Source organism: Scyliorhinus torazame, chromosome 17 (assembly GCF_047496885.1).
Source record: "Scyliorhinus torazame isolate Kashiwa2021f chromosome 17, sScyTor2.1, whole genome shotgun sequence".
NCBI lineage: Eukaryota > Metazoa > Chordata > Chondrichthyes > Carcharhiniformes > Scyliorhinidae > Scyliorhinus > Scyliorhinus torazame.
This window is the reverse complement of record NC_092723.1, coordinates 11,503,155-11,522,736: the sequence shown is the minus strand read 5'-3', so window position 1 is coordinate 11,522,736 and position 19,582 is coordinate 11,503,155. Positions and strand designations below refer to the sequence as shown.

General features: G+C 46.4%; 1 protein-coding gene across 1 annotated transcript in view; it reads right to left on the bottom strand.

Moving 5' to 3' along the window:
* LOC140393713 (glutathione S-transferase Mu 1-like) overlaps window positions 1–19,006 on the bottom strand; it is a 34,645-nt gene extending 15,639 nt beyond the window's left edge. The window contains exons 1-5 of the mRNA XM_072480027.1: window positions 18,860–19,006; window positions 15,799–15,874; window positions 13,768–13,832; window positions 10,404–10,485; window positions 3,564–3,664 (exon numbers count right to left, since the gene is read on the bottom strand). Of these exons, the coding sequence (XP_072336128.1) occupies window positions 3,564–3,664; window positions 10,404–10,485; window positions 13,768–13,832; window positions 15,799–15,874; window positions 18,860–18,895 (360 nt within the window). The 5' untranslated portion in view covers window positions 18,896–19,006. The remainder of the gene's footprint in view (window positions 1–3,563; window positions 3,665–10,403; window positions 10,486–13,767; window positions 13,833–15,798; window positions 15,875–18,859) is intronic.
* Window positions 19,007–19,582: the final 576 nt, after the last annotated feature.

The following is a 19,582-nucleotide window of genomic DNA, read 5'->3' as shown; positions in this document are numbered from 1 at the left end:
ATGCCGCTCAGAAATACTTGCAAAAAAATTGGTGGCTGGTTACAATAGGAGAACCACCCGAGAATGTTGAAAAGTGTTATTTCCAGACGGAGCAAAACTGAAGATTAAACTTTTCTCTCTCCCAGTTGCCAATTTCAAGTGACTTTAAAAAGGTTAAGTGAGGTGATTTTGAGTTAATATACAGCCGGAGACCACAGCGCCGTCTGCTGGCAGAAAATGGCAGAGCAAAAGCCTGGAATGATTTCTGATCCGTGAATTCTGTGGTGTTAGAGGGGTGGTGGGCGCGGACGGCTAATGTCATTCCTGTATTTAAGAAGGGACATGTCCAGGGAATTTACAGGCCCTCAGCTCAAAATCAGTGGCAGAAAAAATAATGAAATCCTTTCTAAAGGAGATACGGAAGACCATCTAGAAATGTGAAATCTAATTATGGCAGGCATAGATTTCAAAAGGGAAAATCTTGCTTTATCAAAACAATTTTTTTTTTTTTTTTTTTTAAAAAGAGTACCCAATTTTTTTTTTTTTGCCCGATTAAGGGGCAATTTAGTGTGTTCAAACCACCTAACCTGCACATCTTTGGGTTGTGGGGTGGGGGAAATCTTGCTCGACCAACCTCACTGAATTTGTCTCAAGATGGTAAGAGAGAGAGTAGACAAAGGTAATTCGATAGATGTAATTTATCTGGATTTTCAAAGGGCCTTTGATAAAGTGACCCAGAACAGACTAATAAATAAGGTCAGGTGACGTGGAGTCAGAGGACATGTGGTACAGTGGAATGTGAGCTGCATTAAGCAGAGAGTAGGGAGAGCAAAGGGTAGTTATTCAGAGCAGCAGAAGGTGGGATATGATGTTCTATTGATCAGTGCTGGAACCACTGCTGTTCACAATTTATATTCGAGAGTTGGATTTGAAATAAAAAATATAATTTCTAAATTTGTTGATTATGTCAAATTGGAGGAATAGTCAATACGGAGTGCTAGGAAAACAAAAGTAGTTTTAAGGGACTTATTTTTGTATTGGTAAACATAAGAAATCAGGGATCGTTTTAAGTGGGTTTAATTTAATGTTTCAGTGCTTGGAAGGGCAAAACCTATTGTTAGATTCATGTTGGACATGGGTATTTGTATGTGTGGGGGTTGGTTTCAATTCAATCTGTGATTTTATTGGGCATGAAGATTGATGCATGATCAATCACTACTGAAGTGAATTGTAGTCCAATTGAAGGCTTTATTGAACAAGTAGTTACCCCAGGAGCTCCGGTACAGAATGACTGCTGTGGGTGAAACACAGACTCTTATGCTCCACCTGCTGGGCGGAACCAGCAGGCAGGTTCCACCACTCATACTACAGTATAAGGTACATCCCACCTAGGTACCACAATACCCCTAGTATAGCCTACCTCAAATAAAGCTCAGGGCCTTGTCCGGTACAGAAGCTTTTAAGTTTTAGTTTAGCTAATTTGATTGCAGTTGGAGTTAGGTAGTGAGGGAGGAGGCAGTTCACACAGCTCTGCTCGATGCAGTTGGTTTTAGAAGGCTAAAAAGGGAACGTCTCTCTCAGCCTTGCTAGAAGAAAAGCGATACTATGGAGTAATAATTAAGAAAACAGATGCCATAAACCTAAAGTCTAGCTAGTTAAGGAAACTCGAGAAATTAAATATCCAGGAAGTCTGGAGTTAACAGAACAGAGAACACTAGGAACCAGAACAGATTACGGTTTAGTAAAGTCACAGAGAGCTGAAAGGGTGTTGGATCATGTGAGGCCACAGTAGTGTCAACAGGTTGGGCGACATTATTTGAAATAACTGTGAAAATCAGTGGCTGGACCTCGGAGTTTGTGTAAAAACCTTTAAGACAAAGGGAACCTGAAGGTTGAGAGATGTAAAACCTGAAAGTGAAACCTCGACGCAAACAGCGGAGGGAAAGCTTAATTTGAAAGAAGACCTGAAAGTGTGACTTTTGAAACCAAAATTTGAAATAACTCATGGGAAAGCCGGAGTTCAGTGAGACAAGGTGGCTCACGGTATAAGAATCATCTGGGGGGGATTTGGAGGAGAAATCCAGACATTCACTTGGGTTCAAAGAGCAGTGTGTCTGACCACAGTCATATTGTGCGCTTAAAAGGGACTTTGTGTGTTCATGAGACCACTGTAGCTCAAGATGTACTTTGTAATCTGTGTTAATCTTAACATCGGTGTATGTGGGGGGAGTGGAAAAAGAGGGAAAAGAGCACAGGAATATTGCATCATAATCCAATTTTTTCATATTTAATTTTTTTCTGTTGTTAAAACTAATTAGCAGTCCCATGACTCTGTTCCTCCACATTTTATAAGAAAAAAGCTACGGTCGTTTGAGCCAGGATTTCATCTAGGGATCTTCTCACCCCGTTGTCGCATCAGCCGGAATCATTGCCGGGGGTGGGAGGGGGATTACAACAAATTATAGGAGGACATTACAGAATAGGCAAAATAATTTGTGAATGAAGATCGATACAGTTAAGTTGAGATAGTACACTTTGGTAGGATGAATAGGGAGGTCACTTATTACTTCGAAGTTGAGGGTCTAGTTGGGGTAGAAGTATTAGAGGATCTTGCAGTATAGATACATGGATCATTAAGGTTCCGCCACATATCTAGAGGGATAGAATTGAAAAGCAGGGAAGTTATGCTTAACCTGTACCGACCCTTGATTAAACCACACAGTCCTGGTCGTCATGTTATACAAAAGGATATAAAGGCTCTGAAGAGGGTGCGGAGAAGATTTACAAGGATACCAGAAATACATATACATTCACATCAGGAAAGGGTGGAGAGGCTGAAAAATTAAGGTTGATCGAATCATTTTTTAAAAAAATTATGCAAGATTTAGATGGATAATGTTTACTCTTCTGGAGAAGAACATTATTAGGAGGCCATTTGTATAAGATAGTAAACTAAGTGATGCTGTAGGAAATTCAGGAGGAACATCTTTGCCTACAAAGTGGTGAGTGTGTGGGACCAGGGAGTGGTTTAAGTGAATATTATAGATGGATTAAAAGGGGAAGCTGGAGAAGCTCGCGAGTGAGGTAGGAACAGTAGTTCACAGCACCAGGGTCCCAGGTTCGATTCCCGGCTTGGGTCACTGTCTGTGCGGAGTCTGAACGTTCTCCCCGCGTCTGCATGGGTTTCCTCCGGGGGCTCCGGTTTCCTCCCACAAGTCCCGAAAGACATGCTGTTGGGTGAATTGGACGTTCTGAATTCTCCCTCCGTGTACCCTAACAGGCGCCGGAATGTGGCGACTGGGGGCTTTTCACAGTAACTTCATTGCAGTGTTAATGTAAGCCTACTTGTGACAATAAAGACTGGTTAATTTAGATGAGAACCTTGGGAAGAAGAGAGCAGAAAGAGACACTTGGGCTGATTGGGCCGAATGTAAATCCTCTGTAATCAAGGTCTTGGTCAGCACAGCATGATTTGAAACAAATGCATTCGAAAGGACGGTCCACCCTTCTTGTCCACCATGTAACCCGAGCAAAAAAGCAAAAGGAACATTCAGCGACCAAGCGTAGCCAGTTGCAAAACTCACAAAGTCAGGGTTGTAGGCCAGCCGGACGATGCCCATGCGGAAATCCATCGCCTGGTTCTCCAACATATCGACACGAACCTTTTCATCTTCAGTCTCGCCCACTATGGGGGTGAATTCAAATACAGGTTTATTCAAGTTGAGACAGAAAACAACAGAATATAGACTGAACCGCAATAGGTCATAGAACATACAGTGCGGAAGGAGGCCATTCGGCCCATCGAGCTTACACCAACCCACTTTAAGCCCTCACTTCCACCCTATCCCCGTAACCCAATAACCCCTCTTAACCTCTTTGGATACTAAGGGCAATTTATCATGGCCAATCCACCTAACCCGAACGTCTTTGGACTGTGGGAGGATATCGGAGCACCCAGACAAAACCCACGCAAACACGGGGAGTGCATGTCATACGGTGCATGATCCAAGTACTTACCGGAACGCAATAGTTCCCCACTCTGTGTTGACTCAGTCAATGTTGTTTTATTCACATCAACTCCACAAAGCAACAGGGAGCCTCTCAAGGCATTCATTATAATGTCATCGGGGTGTGGGCATTGTTAATCATCAGACTTCCAGAGTGTGTGTCAGGGCATGGAACGGAATGGGGGAAAAAAAGAAGCACTCCCTATTCCACAGAAGAAAGCATCCTCCGCAAAATTGAAGTTGTGAAGAGGACATTAACAAAGATAAAACTTGCAGCAGCAGATTATGTGGGCAGAATGCCATTTTATTTCGCGGTAGTGTTTTCTACTGCAAGACTGAGACACTTAGCCTGGGGTGACTACAGTATGATTTTCTTGCTGAAACATGCTGAAGCCAATAGTAGAGATACATCGCACCTAGTAGCAGTTGGAGAGGGTGGAGTGTTGATAAGACATTTGCATCCCTGTTACTATAGGTCTCGACCATTGCTTCACTTGACAAATTAAAAATAGGCAGAAAGAACACATTTTTCTGTGGAGGTCACTGCAGATTATTCGGGGGAAGGCAGGAACATCGTCTGGCATTAATGTAAAATGTGTGCAAAATGCCTTTTATGCGGAGGAATTTATTGTATTTTAAAAGTTATTTCTGCTAGGAATGCACAGTAGTGTACAATACTTAGTACATTGTTTATCCCGGGCAAAAATTTTTTAAAGAACCTAGTTCCAGCTTGAATGTTGATTCCTCTGGATGGAACGGGGCCACCGCAGTTAGTACTGCTTCCTCACAGCGCCAGGGACCCGGGTTGACTATTTGCATGGAGCTTGCACATTCTCGCAAGTGTCTGTGGGGGTTTCCTCCAGGTGCTCCAGTTTCTTCCCACAGCCCAAAGACGTGCAGGTTAGGTGGGGTTACGGGGATAGGGCGGAGGGGTGGACCTAGGTACGGTGCTCTTTCAGAGGGTTGGTGTGGACTCGATGGGCCGAATGGCCTCTCTTGCCGTGTAGGAATTCTACGGTTCACTCTTCTGTGGCAACTCGCGATTCACTTAATGCTGCAAATTCAGAGAACGCAATTAGGGTGTCGAGAGGAATTACTGCAATCTTTGCGAGACTTATTCAAATAATAATTCATTCATTTTTTTTGAGCCTGGACTACGTGGCATTTGTTCAGAATACCGTACAAGCTTCTCTTCTTTAAAGCAAACATGCAACTATTCGCTATTGCACTTACACGCAGGCCTAAACAGAAGGAGAGACCTAACCAGGTTGAAACCTGCTGGCTGCTGCACATGAAAGCAAAATGTTTGAAGACATGTGCAGTAACTTCAGGGAGAAACACTGCCTTAACCTGTTGTTGAAAGTTGAATTATGGCCTAATTTCTGCAGTGGGGCGGTGTTGGAATTGGATACAATTGGGTTAGATTCTTCAAAGATTCACTGTGTAACATTGAAATAATGGCATTTTATTATTCATTCATGGGATTTGGGCTTTGCTGACAAGGCCAGAATTTATTGCCCAACCCTAATTGCCCTTGAAAAGGTGGTGATGAGTGACTTGGAGGGGAACTTCATGGTGGTGGCGTTCCCAGGTGTCTGCTGCCCTTGTCTTTCTAAATGGTAGCAGTTGTGTGTTTGGAAGGTGCTTCCCAAGGAGCCTTGGTGAGTTCCTGCCCTGCATCTTGTAGATGGTGCACACAGCTGCCACTGTGCATCGGTGGTGGAGGGAGGGGATTTTTGTGGAAGGGGTACCAAGCAAGTGTGGCTGCTTTGTCCTGTTGTCTGTCGAGTGTTGCTGGAGCTGCCCTCATCCAGGCAAGTGGAGAGTATCCCATCACACTCCTGACTAGAGCTTTGTAGATGGTGGACAGGCTTTGGGGAGTCAGGAGGTAAATTATTCGCTGCAGAATTCCCAATCTCTGACCTGGGGTGGGATTCTCCAACCCCCCCCCCCCCGCCGGGTCGGAGAATCGCCAGGGGGCGCCGTGAATCCCACCCCTGCCGACTGCCAAATTCTGCGGCGCTGGGGATTTGGCAGGGGCGGCAATCGCGCCGCGCCCGTCGGCGGCCGCTGTCAGCGCACCCCCCCGGCGATTCACCAGCCCGCGATGGGCCGAGTGGCCGCCCGTTTCTTGTTGCCGGTCCTGCCGGCGTAAATTAGAGTAGGTCCTTACCGGCGGGACCTGGCGGTGCAGGCGGCCTCCGGGGTGGGGGAAATCTGGCCCTGGGAGGTGCACCCACGGTGGCCTGGCCCGCAATCGGGGCGCACCGATCCGCGGGCGGGCCTGTGCCATGGGGGCACTCTATTGTTCCGCGTCAGCCACTGTGATCCTCCGCGATGGCTGACGCGGAGAAGATCCCCCCCGCACATGTGCTGGGATGACGCCAGCACACATTGGCGCTCCCGCGCATGCGCCAACTTGCGCCGGCCGGCGGAGGCCCTTCGGCCCTGGCTGGCGTGGCGCCAAAGGCCTTTCCCGCCGGCAGCGCGCCAACCACTCCGCCGCGAGCCTAGCCCCTCAAGGCGAGGGCTTGGCCCCTAAAGTTGCGGAGAAATCGTCACCTTTGGGGCGGCCCGACGCCGGAGTGGTTCCCGCCACTCCATCCCGCTGGGACCCCCCCCCCCCGGGTAGGGGAGAATCCCGGCCCCTGATCTTTGCAGCCTCAGTGTTCATTTGGTCAGTCCAGTTCAGTTTCAAGTCAGTGGTAGCTGATAGTGGGGGAATTCAACCATTGATTCCTTTTCTTTATCAGTTAACTATTTAAGAACGCAAGACCAAACAGTCAATCGAGTCTGGTTCACTCTTCGACACGACCTGGCTGACATTGAGTTAAACTAGGAAATGGTGGTTTTGGGGGAGGGGGGGGGGTCGGTCGGTATAGTTTCAAAAACATTCACAGGACAGAGTAAAGAAACAGCCAGAAATCCTAGTTCAGGTACGGCCGGTTAATGGCAAAACTACAAATATATTGGTTAAACCAGAAGAGAGAAATAATAAACGGGTGAATAAAGCTGAAGGAAAGTTTAGAGGGTGTGGCCCACATTGGAGCCCTATATGCAAATACACAGAGCGTAAGGAATAGATTAAATAAACTGCAGGCAAAATTCAAATTGGAGGTTTTGCGATTGTAGCCGTTACGGAGACAACACTGCGGGATAGTCAGGTCTGGAAACTAAATATACAAGAGGCTTACAGGACAGATAGAAAAAATGGTGGTGGGAGAGTCACATTACTGATTAATCTTTTATTATTGTCACAAAGGCTTACATTAACACCGCAATGAAGTTACTGCGAAAAGCCCCTAGTCGCCAAACTCCGGCGCCTGCTCAGGTACACAGAGGGAGAATTCAGAATGTCCAATTCACCTAACAAGCACGTCTTTCAGGACTTGTGGGAGGAAACCGGAGCACCTGGAGGAAACCTACGCAGACACGGGGAGAACATGCAGACTCCGCATAGACAGTGACCCAAGTCGGAAACAGAATCAATTTACTGGTGAGAGAGGATACAATGAGGGAAAGCATCCAGTAGATACCTTGTGGGTGGAACCGAGGAACAGTAAAGGATCTAAAACTGCAATAGGTGTTGTGTATGGATCCCCTAGTGGCAGCTCAGAAGTGCTAGATTGTATATTTGCAGACATTAGGCAAACACGTCGCAAAGGCAAAGTATGGGGGATTTTCACTTTAACATAGAATGGGAGTCAAGCACCCATTAGAAAGGTAGCGAATTTCTGGAACCTGTCAGGATAATTTCCTACATCAGTATGTCCTGGATCCAACAGGGGGACAAACAATATCAGATTTAATAATGAGCCGGATTTAATTAGTAACCTAACTGTGCATGAACATTTAGCAAATAGTGATCATAACATGATCGAGTTCAATGTAATATTATACAGAGATATTATAATGAGATACAGAGCGAGTATATAACCCCCCCCCCCCCACCCCTCCCCCTCCCCCAAGGAAACCGCTCCTCCACTTTCCACTGAGAAAAACAGCCATGGACAACTAGAGGGTAGGGGCAGCATAAAACTAAATGGGCTTACAAAAAATGCGAAACACAGCACAGATCCAGACAAATTGGACAGATACAAAGACCAGCAAAGGGTCACAAAGCAGCTTATAAGAGGGATTATGAAAAGAAACTTGCAAGGGGCATCCAAATCGATGAGAAGAACTGTTTTAGTTATTATGTTATAGCGAAGAGCAATGTAGGCCCACTAAAAGTTGAAAGTGGAGATATTGTCATTGATAATGGGGAAATGGCACAAACTTTGAACAATTACTTTGCTTCAGTATTTACAGTTAAAAAGGTGGTCCCCAATAAATTAATAGTCGATACTGGAAAGAGACTTAATACAATTAACACATTAGCAACCAGGAAATCAATGGAACTGAAGAGTGACAAATTCTCACGACCCAACTGTTTCCATCCAGGGGTGTTAAAGGAAGAGGGGGAGCACATTGTGGATACCCTAACTATAATCTTCCAGAGTTCCCTAGATTCAGGATGAGTCCCGCTGGATTGAAACATTGCACATCTCACTCCACTTTTTAAGAAGGGTGAAAGGGGGAAACCAGGGAATTACAGACCAGTTAGCCTAATGTCTGTGGTTGGGAAATTGCTGGAGTCTATAATCAGGGATGGGGTAACTGAACACCTCGAAAAGTTTGGCTGATCAGGGAGAGCCAGCATGGATTGGTGACGGGAAGGTCATGTCTGCCCAATCTCAGTGAATTTATTTGAAGACGTGACTAAGGTAGTGGACAGGGGAATGCCTGTGAATGTTATTTATATGGACATCCAGAAGGCATTTGATAAAAGTCTCACATAAGAGAATGTTAACTAAAGTAAAAGCCCACGGAATTGAGGGTAAATTACTGAGATGACTGGGAAACTGGTTAAATGCCAGGCACCAGAATGTAGGGTTAATAGGCAGGTATTCAAATTGGCAGGATGTGACTAGTGGTGTACCACAGGGATCTGTGTTAGGGTCTCAATTGTTCATATTATTCATTAACGACTTGGATAATGGCATAGAAAGTCATATATCGAAACTCGCTGATGACACAAAATTGTGGCGCACTGTAGGCAGTGTAGATGACAGCATAAAATTACACAGGGATATTGATACACTAGGTGAATGGGCAAAACTGTGGCAGATGGATTTCAACATAAGCAAATGTGAGGTGATCTACTTTGGAACAAAAAAGGATAGATCGGGCTATTTTCTAGATGGTGTGTAGCTAATTCATTGGATGTCGAAAGAGATCAGGGAGTTTTGCTGCATAGATCTTTAAAATGCCATGAACAAATGCAGAAAGTAATCAAGAAGGTTAACGGGATGCTGGAGTATAAAGACATAGAGGTTATGCTGCATCTTTACAAAACTTTGGTTAGATCCCACTTCGATATATTGGCCTTGGAGGAAGTGCAACGTAGGTTGACAAGAAAGATACCTGGACTTCAGGGGTTAAGCTTTGAGGAGAGATTATACAAATTAGTCCTGTTTATCTGTCGAATTTAAAAGGTTAAGGGCGATCTGATCGAAGTCTCCAAGATATTCATAGGGAATGACAAGTTGATAAAGATAAATTGTTTCCACTTGGTGGAGATTCTAGAACAAGTGGGCATTGTCTAAAAATTAGGATCAGACCGTTCAGGAGACATGTAAGGAAGCTCTTCTACACACGAAGGGTGGTAGAGGTTTGGAACTCTCTCCCACAAATAGCAATTGTTGCTAGATCAGTTGTTATTTTAAAACCGAGATGGATAGTTTTTTGTTAAGCAAAGATATTAAGGGATATGCACCGAAGTAAATGGAGTCAGGCCACAGATCAGCCATGATCTCATTGAATGGTGGAGCAGAGTAGAGGGGCTGAATGACCTGCTCCTGTTCCTACGATCCGAAAACACCACTTTCCTCCTGCCTCCTGCCCCCCCCATGTCCCTCGTTCCCGAGACACCAAAAATCTTGCAGTCTTAAAAATTATTCAATTTAATTAACTAACAGAAAGAATTTAGAAAGGGGATTCAGCACTAACGGGCACGTGTGCAAGGAAATAAGTGAAGCTTTTCGATGAAATTTCACAATTTGACAGAATCAATTTCTTCCCATTTATATTTTCATTACCACTATTCCAATATAATCTGCACAGGAACTGGTGCATAACTAATTAATGGTCAGCCAACCTGTACTAATAGCTAACAAATTAATAAGAATGAGATTTTTCAAAGACAAAATGAAAGGAACGGAGCTGGTCAAATGGATTGGAAACAAATGGTACAAGCCGCACTGTGAAGGAGGAACAGATGCCTACATTCCGCAAGATTACTGGTGCAAAAAGTAAGCTGAATTTTGGCACGTCGTTAAAGAAAGAGGCACATACAGTTGTGTAGAACAAACTTACCAAGTTTGTGTTTCCTCGCAATGTAGCGCATTATAGCATTGCTCTGAGTAATTTTAACATCCCCATCAAACAAATAAGGGAGCTGGAAAAGAAAAGTGTTCACATCATCATAATGTTGGACATGGATGCACTCAACCAGCCACAGAACAGATGGTCTATGTGATTATAATCAGCATTTTATTTAGGTCAAACACTCAGTGATCATTTAGCAGGTTTTGTTTGTTTGGTGGCACGATGGGAGGAGACAACACGAAGAGAAGACTCCCCCTGGAAACCCGACTTTTGTTCCCTTTTTTCCGGCAGCAGGAGCCTTTACCTTCTCGGGAAAATCCTGAAATTTTGCAGTGTAGAGGTCTCTCATCTCTGCAAGGCCCAAGGGAGGCAAAGCGAAGAAAGAACTGGTCCGAATCCCATCGACTGAATCTCAGGCCTCTTAGGGATCAACTAGAGGCAAGATGGCAGAGGCAGCACCTTCTCCAACCACTCCACTAACGGCCGAAGCTCTCGCCAGAATTTTGGCGATCAAGCTCGATAAATACCGACAAAGCTTGTCGGAAAGATCAATTGTGGATCTCTCTCTCTCTCTCACCGCCCCCCCCCCCCCTCCGAGAGTTAGACTGGGCCCATCGCACGCTTTGACCTGTTCGTGGAGAGCGGCTTGCCAGTTCCTGAGAGTTAGCGGACAAATTTCAGTGACCTAAGCTCTAGTCTTTTTTCATTACTTTCAGGTTCTCGATTTATCCTGGAAGGCTTTCCCTTCCTTTCCTCTGGCTCCGGCCTCCCTGCTGAAGAGGATTCTCTCCTCAGCTCAGCTGGGCAAGAGGTTTATCTCACACCTATTTGGCTATCTCCCCTCTCCTCTTAAGTGGGGCGAGGGCAAAATGGGAGTGATCAGAGGTTTGGATAGGGTGGACAGTGAGAGCCTTTTCCCTCGGATGGTGATGGCTAGCACGAGGGGACATAGCTTTAAATTGAGGGGAGATAGATATAGGACAGATGTCAGAGGTAGGTTCTTTACTCCGAGAGTAGTAAGGGTGTGGAATGCCCTGCCTGCAACAGTAGTGGACTCGCCAACATTAAGGGCATTCAAATGGTCATTGGATAAACATATGGATGATAATGGAATAGTGTAGATGGGCTTTAGATTGGTTTCACAGGTCAGCGCAACATCGAGGGCTGAAGGGCCTGTACTGCGCTGTAATGTTCTATTGTCTATTGAACTGGGCCCTATACTCACTAACCAGGCTTAGAGAGAGGTCCTTTACAGGGTCAACTCCATGTCCTCATGTGCCCGACTGAGCCTAATTCAGTTCAAGGTGCTGCAGAGGATGCAGCTGACCACGGCGAGGATGCGTGGGTTTTATCCAAATGTTGAGAACAGATGTGCTTGCTGTTTGCTTGCCCCCACTGATCATACACGGATGTTTTGCTCCAGCCCCAGACTGGCCAGTTCCTGAGCTTCCTTTTTTAGCACCATGTCGGAGATACTCCGTTTTGAATTACTCCCATGTCCGCTGGGAGCCATATTTGGGCTTTTAGATTCACCGGCAGTTCACTCTGGGGTAGAGGCGGACGTTGTCACCTTTGCCTCACTGATAGCCCGGAGGGGAATACTGTTCGGTTGGAGGTTTGCCGTTCCGCCCAGTGCCTCTGGCTGGTTGGGGGATTTAATGTCCTTCTTGCGTTTGGAGAAAATTAAATTCACCATCAGGGGCTCAGTGGAGAGATTCTACCCGAGATGGCAACCGTTTATCTCCTTTTTCAAAGATCTAGACACCGTCAGCTGTTAGGGGTTTTAGGTATCGTGTTTAAGGTTAGTTACTTTTTCTTTGTTTGTAATATTTGCATTCTTATGTTTTAGTTGAATGTTAATGTATAAAACTTTAATAAATATCTTTTTTTTTTAATTGTTTGTTTAAAAAGATGTATAGACTAATCTGTGTTATTGTGCCTCCAAAATTCAATTTGAATTAGTATCAAACAACAATTGATTATTTTATCCGTCCCTTTGATGCACGAATGGTGTCACTGGAAAACAGCACGGTGGCACAGTAGTTAGCACTGCTACCTCACAGAGTGAGGGACCCGGGTTCAATAGTAATACAATTAATAGTCTTTAATAATGTCACAATTAGCTTACATTAACAGTTACTGTGAAAATGCCCGAGGCGCTACATTCTGGCATCTGGTCAGGTACACAGAGGGAGAATTCAGAATGTCCAATTCACCTAACAAGCACATCTTTCGGGACTTGTGGGAGGAAACCGGAGCACCCGGAGGAAACCCATGTGGCCTCATGTGACTGTGTGGAGTTTGCACTTTCTCCCCGTGTCTGCGTGGGTTTCCTCCGGGTGCTCCAGTTTCCTCCCACAATTCCAAAGGTTAGGTGGGGTTACAGGGTTTGTGGGATAGGGTGGTGAATGGGCCGAGGTAGGGAGCCCTTTCAGAGGGTCGGTGTCGACTTGATGGACCGAATGGCCTCCTTCTGCACTGTAGGGATTCGAAAAGTTAATTTTATCATTAAATTGGCAAGTTCTATACAGTAGATCTCGCTGTGGATTAAAATATTATTCACAAAGACATCACCGAGCCAGTTATGATGGCACAGTGGTTAGCACTGCTGCCTCACAACGCCAGGGACCTGGGTTCAATTCCCACCTTGGGTCACTGTATGGAGTTTGCACGTTCTCCCAGTGCCTGTGTGGGTTTTCTCCGGGGGCTCCGCTTTCCTCCTACAGTCCAAAGTTTAGGTGAGGTTATGGGGATAGGGTGGGGGAACTGTGCTTGAGTAAGGTGCTCTTTCAGAGGGTCGGTGTAGACTCGATGGGCCGAATGGCCTCCTTCCACGCTGTAGGGATTCCATAATGCTGAAAATTTGTCTCCACCTTCCACCGCTCACTTATTTGAGGCGTCAGTGGGCAAGATATTACCAATACTAATAACCAGCTGGGTACGTTATTTCCAATGCGTACAGCATTCACCGGCATTTCAGGTCCTTTGGGAAGTGAGACAGGGTCAGCGTATTTTAAACACAATTGCAATCTGTAACTGATGATTCCTTGCAAGGTACTGAGGGTAGAAAAATCAAAAATTCGAAATCTAATGGAATTAAGAGAGCCTGAGAACTAAGTAACATCCATTCCAGAAAGATACGACGTGATAGGGGGACAATCATCTTCAAAAAAATTAGTGATTTTCTTTCTCATAAAAACGATGACGTTAGCAGTGGGGTTCATTCTAAGATTTATGCACAAGTTAATGAAACAAAACGATGTTCTGTCGAAACCAAGTACACAACAGCTGGAACAGGCACAGAATTTTCTTTACAAAAACCTTGAATTCCGGGATTTGGGTCAACACTTACGTTTGGGAAGTCCAGTCCGAGCTTCGGCTTGACATCAAACCAGCAGCTTTTGTCGTAATTCGGAGCTTGAAAAAGGTTAACACATTCAGAAAAGGTCAGGATTCTGTTAATGTATTGCACTGTCGAAGTTACTACATAAATCAGCTCAATATCAAATACCCAGAGAAAAATGTTTAGAATGAAATTCTCAAACCAGTAACCCGTGTTTAAACTGCGTCAGAAAGCAAGAAATAGTATTTGAAAGTATTCTCCAATGCCTCTTTCCCCTCCCCCCGTATTTCAAATGTGACAAGTTGGGCCTGAATTCGAGCAACATGTTGCACATTGTTACAGCAACATTAACATTTTTATGGTATCAAAGGCCATTTTAAAACGTCATGACAATCAGTTTCTGTGTCAATGTTGCAAAGCGACATGCAGTTTGGAAACCTGCCCAAAATAATTTTTGAATGCGTTAGTTAACTAACTAGTTCTGCTTTCTGATGACAGAAATTGAACCCTGAAACCTAAAAAAAAATCCCTTTTTTATATTAGTTTCGGGGATTAGGAGTGTCGCTAGCTAGGCCAGCATTTATCGTCAGTCCCCAACTGTTGTTGAGATGGTAATTGTGAGCTGCATTCTTGACCTATTAAGTGACACATGGAACACAAAGTCAGTGTGCAGATTGACCTATTAGAAAGGCAAATGGCACGTTGACTTTTATTTCAAGGAGATTTGTGGGCAAGACTACGAACAATTTCACAAGGGCCACAACTAGGGCACCGTGGTCAGTTTTGGTCTCAATATACAAGGAAGAAAATTCGGATCTGGAGGCTGAACAGTGAGCGTTCACTAGAGATTGGTTCTTGGATGAGTGGGTTGGTCTATGATGGAAGGCCGACTGAATTAGATCTATACTCTCGAGTGGAGAATAATAAGGGGCGATCTCACTGATACACAATTCCAAAGGGTCGAGACAAGATCGACACTGATGCTCTGGAGTGGCATCTAGAATATCGGGGAAAAGAGGCCGACCATTTAAGACTGAGATGGGGAGACATTTCTTCACTGAAAGGACTGTGATTGTATTGAGTGGCAGAGCAATCCCGAGTGGCAGATGCTGCCACATCATGGCCGGGATTCGCTAATCCCACAGCAGAGTGTCCATGCCATCGTAAACGCCATCGACCCTACGACTAATTCTGGCCCGCAAAAGGGGCCAACATGGCACTGGAGTGGTCCACGCCACTACCGGCGTGAACTGTGCGCAGTGGCACCGGCACCAACACGCGCATGCACAGTGCCTTCCTTCAATGCGCCTGCCCCGACGCAACATGGCGCAGGAATACAGGGGGCGGCGCGGAAGAAACGAGGCTCCCAGCCAGAGAGGTCAGCCCGCCGATTGGTGGGCCCCGATCGTGGGCCAGGCCACATCGGAGGCCCCCCCCCCCCACCCCAACCGGGGTCGGACCCCACCTCCCTCCCCCTCAGGCCACCCCTCCGACCCTTCCACACCGAGTTCCTGCCGGCTGAGAGCAGGCGTGGACGGCGCCGGCGAGACTCATCTTTTTCACGACGGCCGCTCGGCCCATCCCGGGCATAGAATCGGTGGGCCGGCCGTGCAGAGTGGCCCCCGACCGGTGCCGCGCCAAGCACACCGGCGCCAATTCTCTGCTCTGCGGAGAATTGCGTGCCAGCATGGCACGATTTGCGCCAGTCATGTGTATTCTCCGGCCCGGCTCCAGGCTGAGAGAATCCTGCCCCATACGTTCTTTGTAAGGCACACGTTACTTGCCACTTACCATCCCGAGCCGGAATGAGCTTGGGGCTGGGACAACAGTGGCCTCTCTTACATTGAACCAAAAATCTGCAGGAACAGTTAGCATTTGCCAAATCATACAAAGGATAGCCAATGTTCAAGTAGATTGTGTTGGGACATGCCAGTGACTGACAGGTGAGGAGGCATGGTGCAATCCCAAATCACATCACAACCCACTTTATTAATTCAGTGAAACTTCACATCATAACTTCACAGACAGAAACACAATTACCTTCTCCACATGAATAGAACTGCTCTTCATATTCTGTTCCACAATATTCCAAAAGCAAGCGGATTGGCTGTGCCAACTACACAACAAAGACTCAAATCAGATGGTGTGCAAGACTTGAATTTAATTAGCATTTTCAAGAAAATCGACAAGAGAAACATTAGAGCTACTTTCTCTTTTTTTTTTTAAATTTAGAGTACCCAATCATTTTTTCCAATTAAGGGGCAATTTAGCGTGGCCAATCCACCTAGCTGGCACATTTTTGGGTTATGGGGGCGAAACCCACACAAACACGGGGAGAATGTACAAACTCCACACGGACAGTGACCCAGAGCCAGGATCGAGCCTGGGACCTCGGCGCCGTGAGGCAGCAGGGCTAACCCACTGCGCCATCGTGCTGCCCCTGCCATTCTTAAAGACATTGCTGTTACTTGTAAAGTGCCAAGACACATTATACACACAGCTTGGAGCAAATACAAACTAGTCTTCACGTGTATCACAAATAAATAAGTGAAGAGGGTTAGAATTGTTACTGTGGCACTGGATAGTTTTGGATCCAGAGGTTTCCTGTGCCTGTATCCGTGACTGATGATGATTTAAGCAGACTGTATTTGTGGTTCAAATGAAATTATTGCATTTCTGGAGCTTCTCCAGATCCATTTTAGCACCAGACACACACACTTCAAAACTCTCCCATCGCGGCAGGGGGGGGGGGGGAGCAGTGCTATGTGAAGGGAGAACCAATCCCTTTCAGACAGCAGGTAGAGTCTCAATTTACAAAAGATTCTGAAACACGTGGCAGAACTGCAGGACAAGCGAGTTCCAGAGAAAGGCACCATTGAGAGAGCAATCATTTATTTACAGAGGACCACTCGGTGCATGTTACTGGGGGGGTGGGGGGGGGAAAGTGCAGGGATCTACACATTTAAAATAAAAATTGATATATTTTGCAAGAAAGCCAGCCAATTTGGAAATGGCAAAATAAAAAATTGAACATGGCTGAATCAAAACCTAAAGTTCTCGGGTGCTCATTTGGCCTCTTAACCATAACAAAAAGCCACCAGATGCAGGAAAGTTGAAAAAAAAAGCACAAAGTGCTGGAAATACTCAGCAGGTCTGGCAACATCTGTGGAGAGGGTTAATGTTTTGGAAGTCAAATACGACTCTTCTTCGGGAGTCACATTGGTGCCTCATGGGACCAGAGTTCAATTCCGGCCTAGCCAGTTTGCATTTTGCAAATCACCCCAGTGGGTTCCCTCTGGGTGCTCCGGTTTCCCCCCAGTCAAAACATGTGCAGGTTAGGTGGATTGGCCATGCTAAATAAATTGCCCCTTGAATGTCTAGTGACGTGCACGATAGGTTAATTGCATGGGTTTCCTCCGGGTGCTCCAGTTTCCCCCCACAAGTCCTGAAAGACGTGCTGTTAAGCGAATTAGCCATTCTGAATTCTCCCTCTGTGTACCTGAACAGGCACCGGAATGTGGCGACGAGGGGATTTTCACAGCAGCATTAACGTAAGCCTACTTGTGACAGGAATAAAATAAGAAACGGATTGGGCAGAGAATGGACATAGGTAGAGTGCTCTTTCGGAGAGTCAGTGCAAACCTGATGGGCTGAATGGCCTCCTTCTGCACGGTAAGGATTCTGTGACTCTAAATGCTAATTCTGTTTCGCTCTCGCCACAGATGTTGCCTGGCCTGCACAGTATTTCTAGCTCTTCCTGTGTTTTTTATTCCTCGAACCAGCATTAGCGCAGTTTAAATCATGAATGGAAACAATGGGTGCAGACTCAACTGTTCGACTACAGGATAAGAATCAGGAAATGAGGCAGTATATATGAAAAAAAATAGTCACTGAAGAATTGTCCTAGGAAGGACCAGGCATGCCAGTAATCCTGCAAATGTTTTTTATAATATTTTCACCATTCCTGCAATACTCCACCCTCTAACATTTGAGAGCCATAATTTCAAGGCTTGTAACCACTACTTTAGAAAGCGGATTTACAAAGCACATGCAGGGGTCGTTATAAAACTTTGGGCATGATTTGACCATCAAAGTTGCAAGTTCATATCCTGCTTCAGTCCTCCACTGCTGGCACTACCAGAGGCTTTTCTACATTGTTTGCAAAACATTAACCTAGGTTGCAATTTATGCGGAAATATTGTAACAGCAATATCGCGTCTCCATCCAAAAAAAATAAATCACATGTTTAACATAAGAGCGCCCAGATTTTTAAACTCCCAAGTCCACGTTCTGCAAGAAAATAAGCCACCAGCCTTTACAAAACTTTAGACTAAACAGGAAACATTGAAACTGCAAAAGGATGTTGCGGTGCACTTGAAAGACGAAGATAAAATATCACTTCGGCAGAGGAGATAGAAACACCGGGGACGCGGGAAGTATTCCCGGTATCCAGTGCGAATGGAAAAGTGAAAATTATCCGTGTGGAGTTTGCACATTCGCCTCGTGTCTGCGCGGGTCTCGCCCCTCCCCCACAACCCAAAAAGATGTGCTGGGGAGACGGATCGGCCAGGCTAAATTGCCCCTTAATTGGGGGAGAAAAAAAATTGGGTGCTCTAAATTTATTTTATTTAGAAAAAGAGTAGATTGTGGCAGGAGGTGTGGAAAAGGTGCCGAGTAAAAGGGGGGGGGGGGATAATTTAGCCCCAAACTGACTTTCCTCATCTGTTACTGCCTGGCTCCCAAACAGCTGACCTGGCGCCATCCCTTCCCGAGGGCTCTTCCCAACATCCCGGTGGCATCCCAGAAATTCTAAACCTTCTTCAACACCGCAGGACCCGTCCCCGATTAACCGGGAGCCGGATGGGATTGGGAATGATTCCCATTCCCGCCGCCACTGCAATTCCCGGACTGGGATTGAGTGGGAACAACATCCACAAACAATAAAAGCCAGACCCAGCGGGAAAGCAGCTTCCGCCCGCCAAATCTCAACCAAGGCCCCGACATGAAGAGTCTTTGTGCAGAAAGCAGCGGGACTTTCCCGACCGGGACTCCCGGCGACGGGCGAGTTCCATCCCCGGGACCCGCTGCTCCCGCTCCTTACCCCGCGGATGTCCCAGTAACCCAGCTTCATGGCCATGGTCTCAAATCGCAGCTTCTCCCTCACAATCCGACTGAAAACACTCTGAGCGAATCGTGAATCCCGCCCCTCGAAAGAGAGTTTCCCGCCCCCTCAACAGCCAGAATCCCGCCCCCCGAAAGCTGGAATCCCGCCCCCCCCCACAGCCAGAATCCCGCCCCCTACAGCCAGAATCACGCCCCCTCTACAGCCAGACCCCGCCCCCTCTAAAGAGAGTACCCCGCCCCTCGACAGCCAGAATCCTGCCCCATCTACAGCCAGAATGTCGTCCCTCTACAGCGAGAATCCCACCCCTCTACAGCCAAAATCCCGCCCTCTCTACAGCGAGAATCCCACCCCTCTACAGCCAAAATCCCGCCCTCTCTACAGCCAGAATCCCACCCCCTCTACAGCCAGAATCCTGCCCCATCTACAGCCAGTGTCCCGCCCCCTCTACAGCGAGAATCCCACCACTCTACAGCCAAAATCCCGCCCCCTCTACAGCGAAAATCCCGCCCCCTCTACAGCCAGAATCCTGCCCCATCTACAGCCAGAGTCCCGCCCCCTCTACAGCCAGAATCCCGCCCCCTCTACAGCCAGACCCCGCCCCCTCTAAAGAGAGTACCCCGCCCCTCTACAGCTAGAATGTCGCCCCTCTACAGCCAGAATCCCACCCATCTACAGCCAGAATCCCGCCCCCTCTACAGC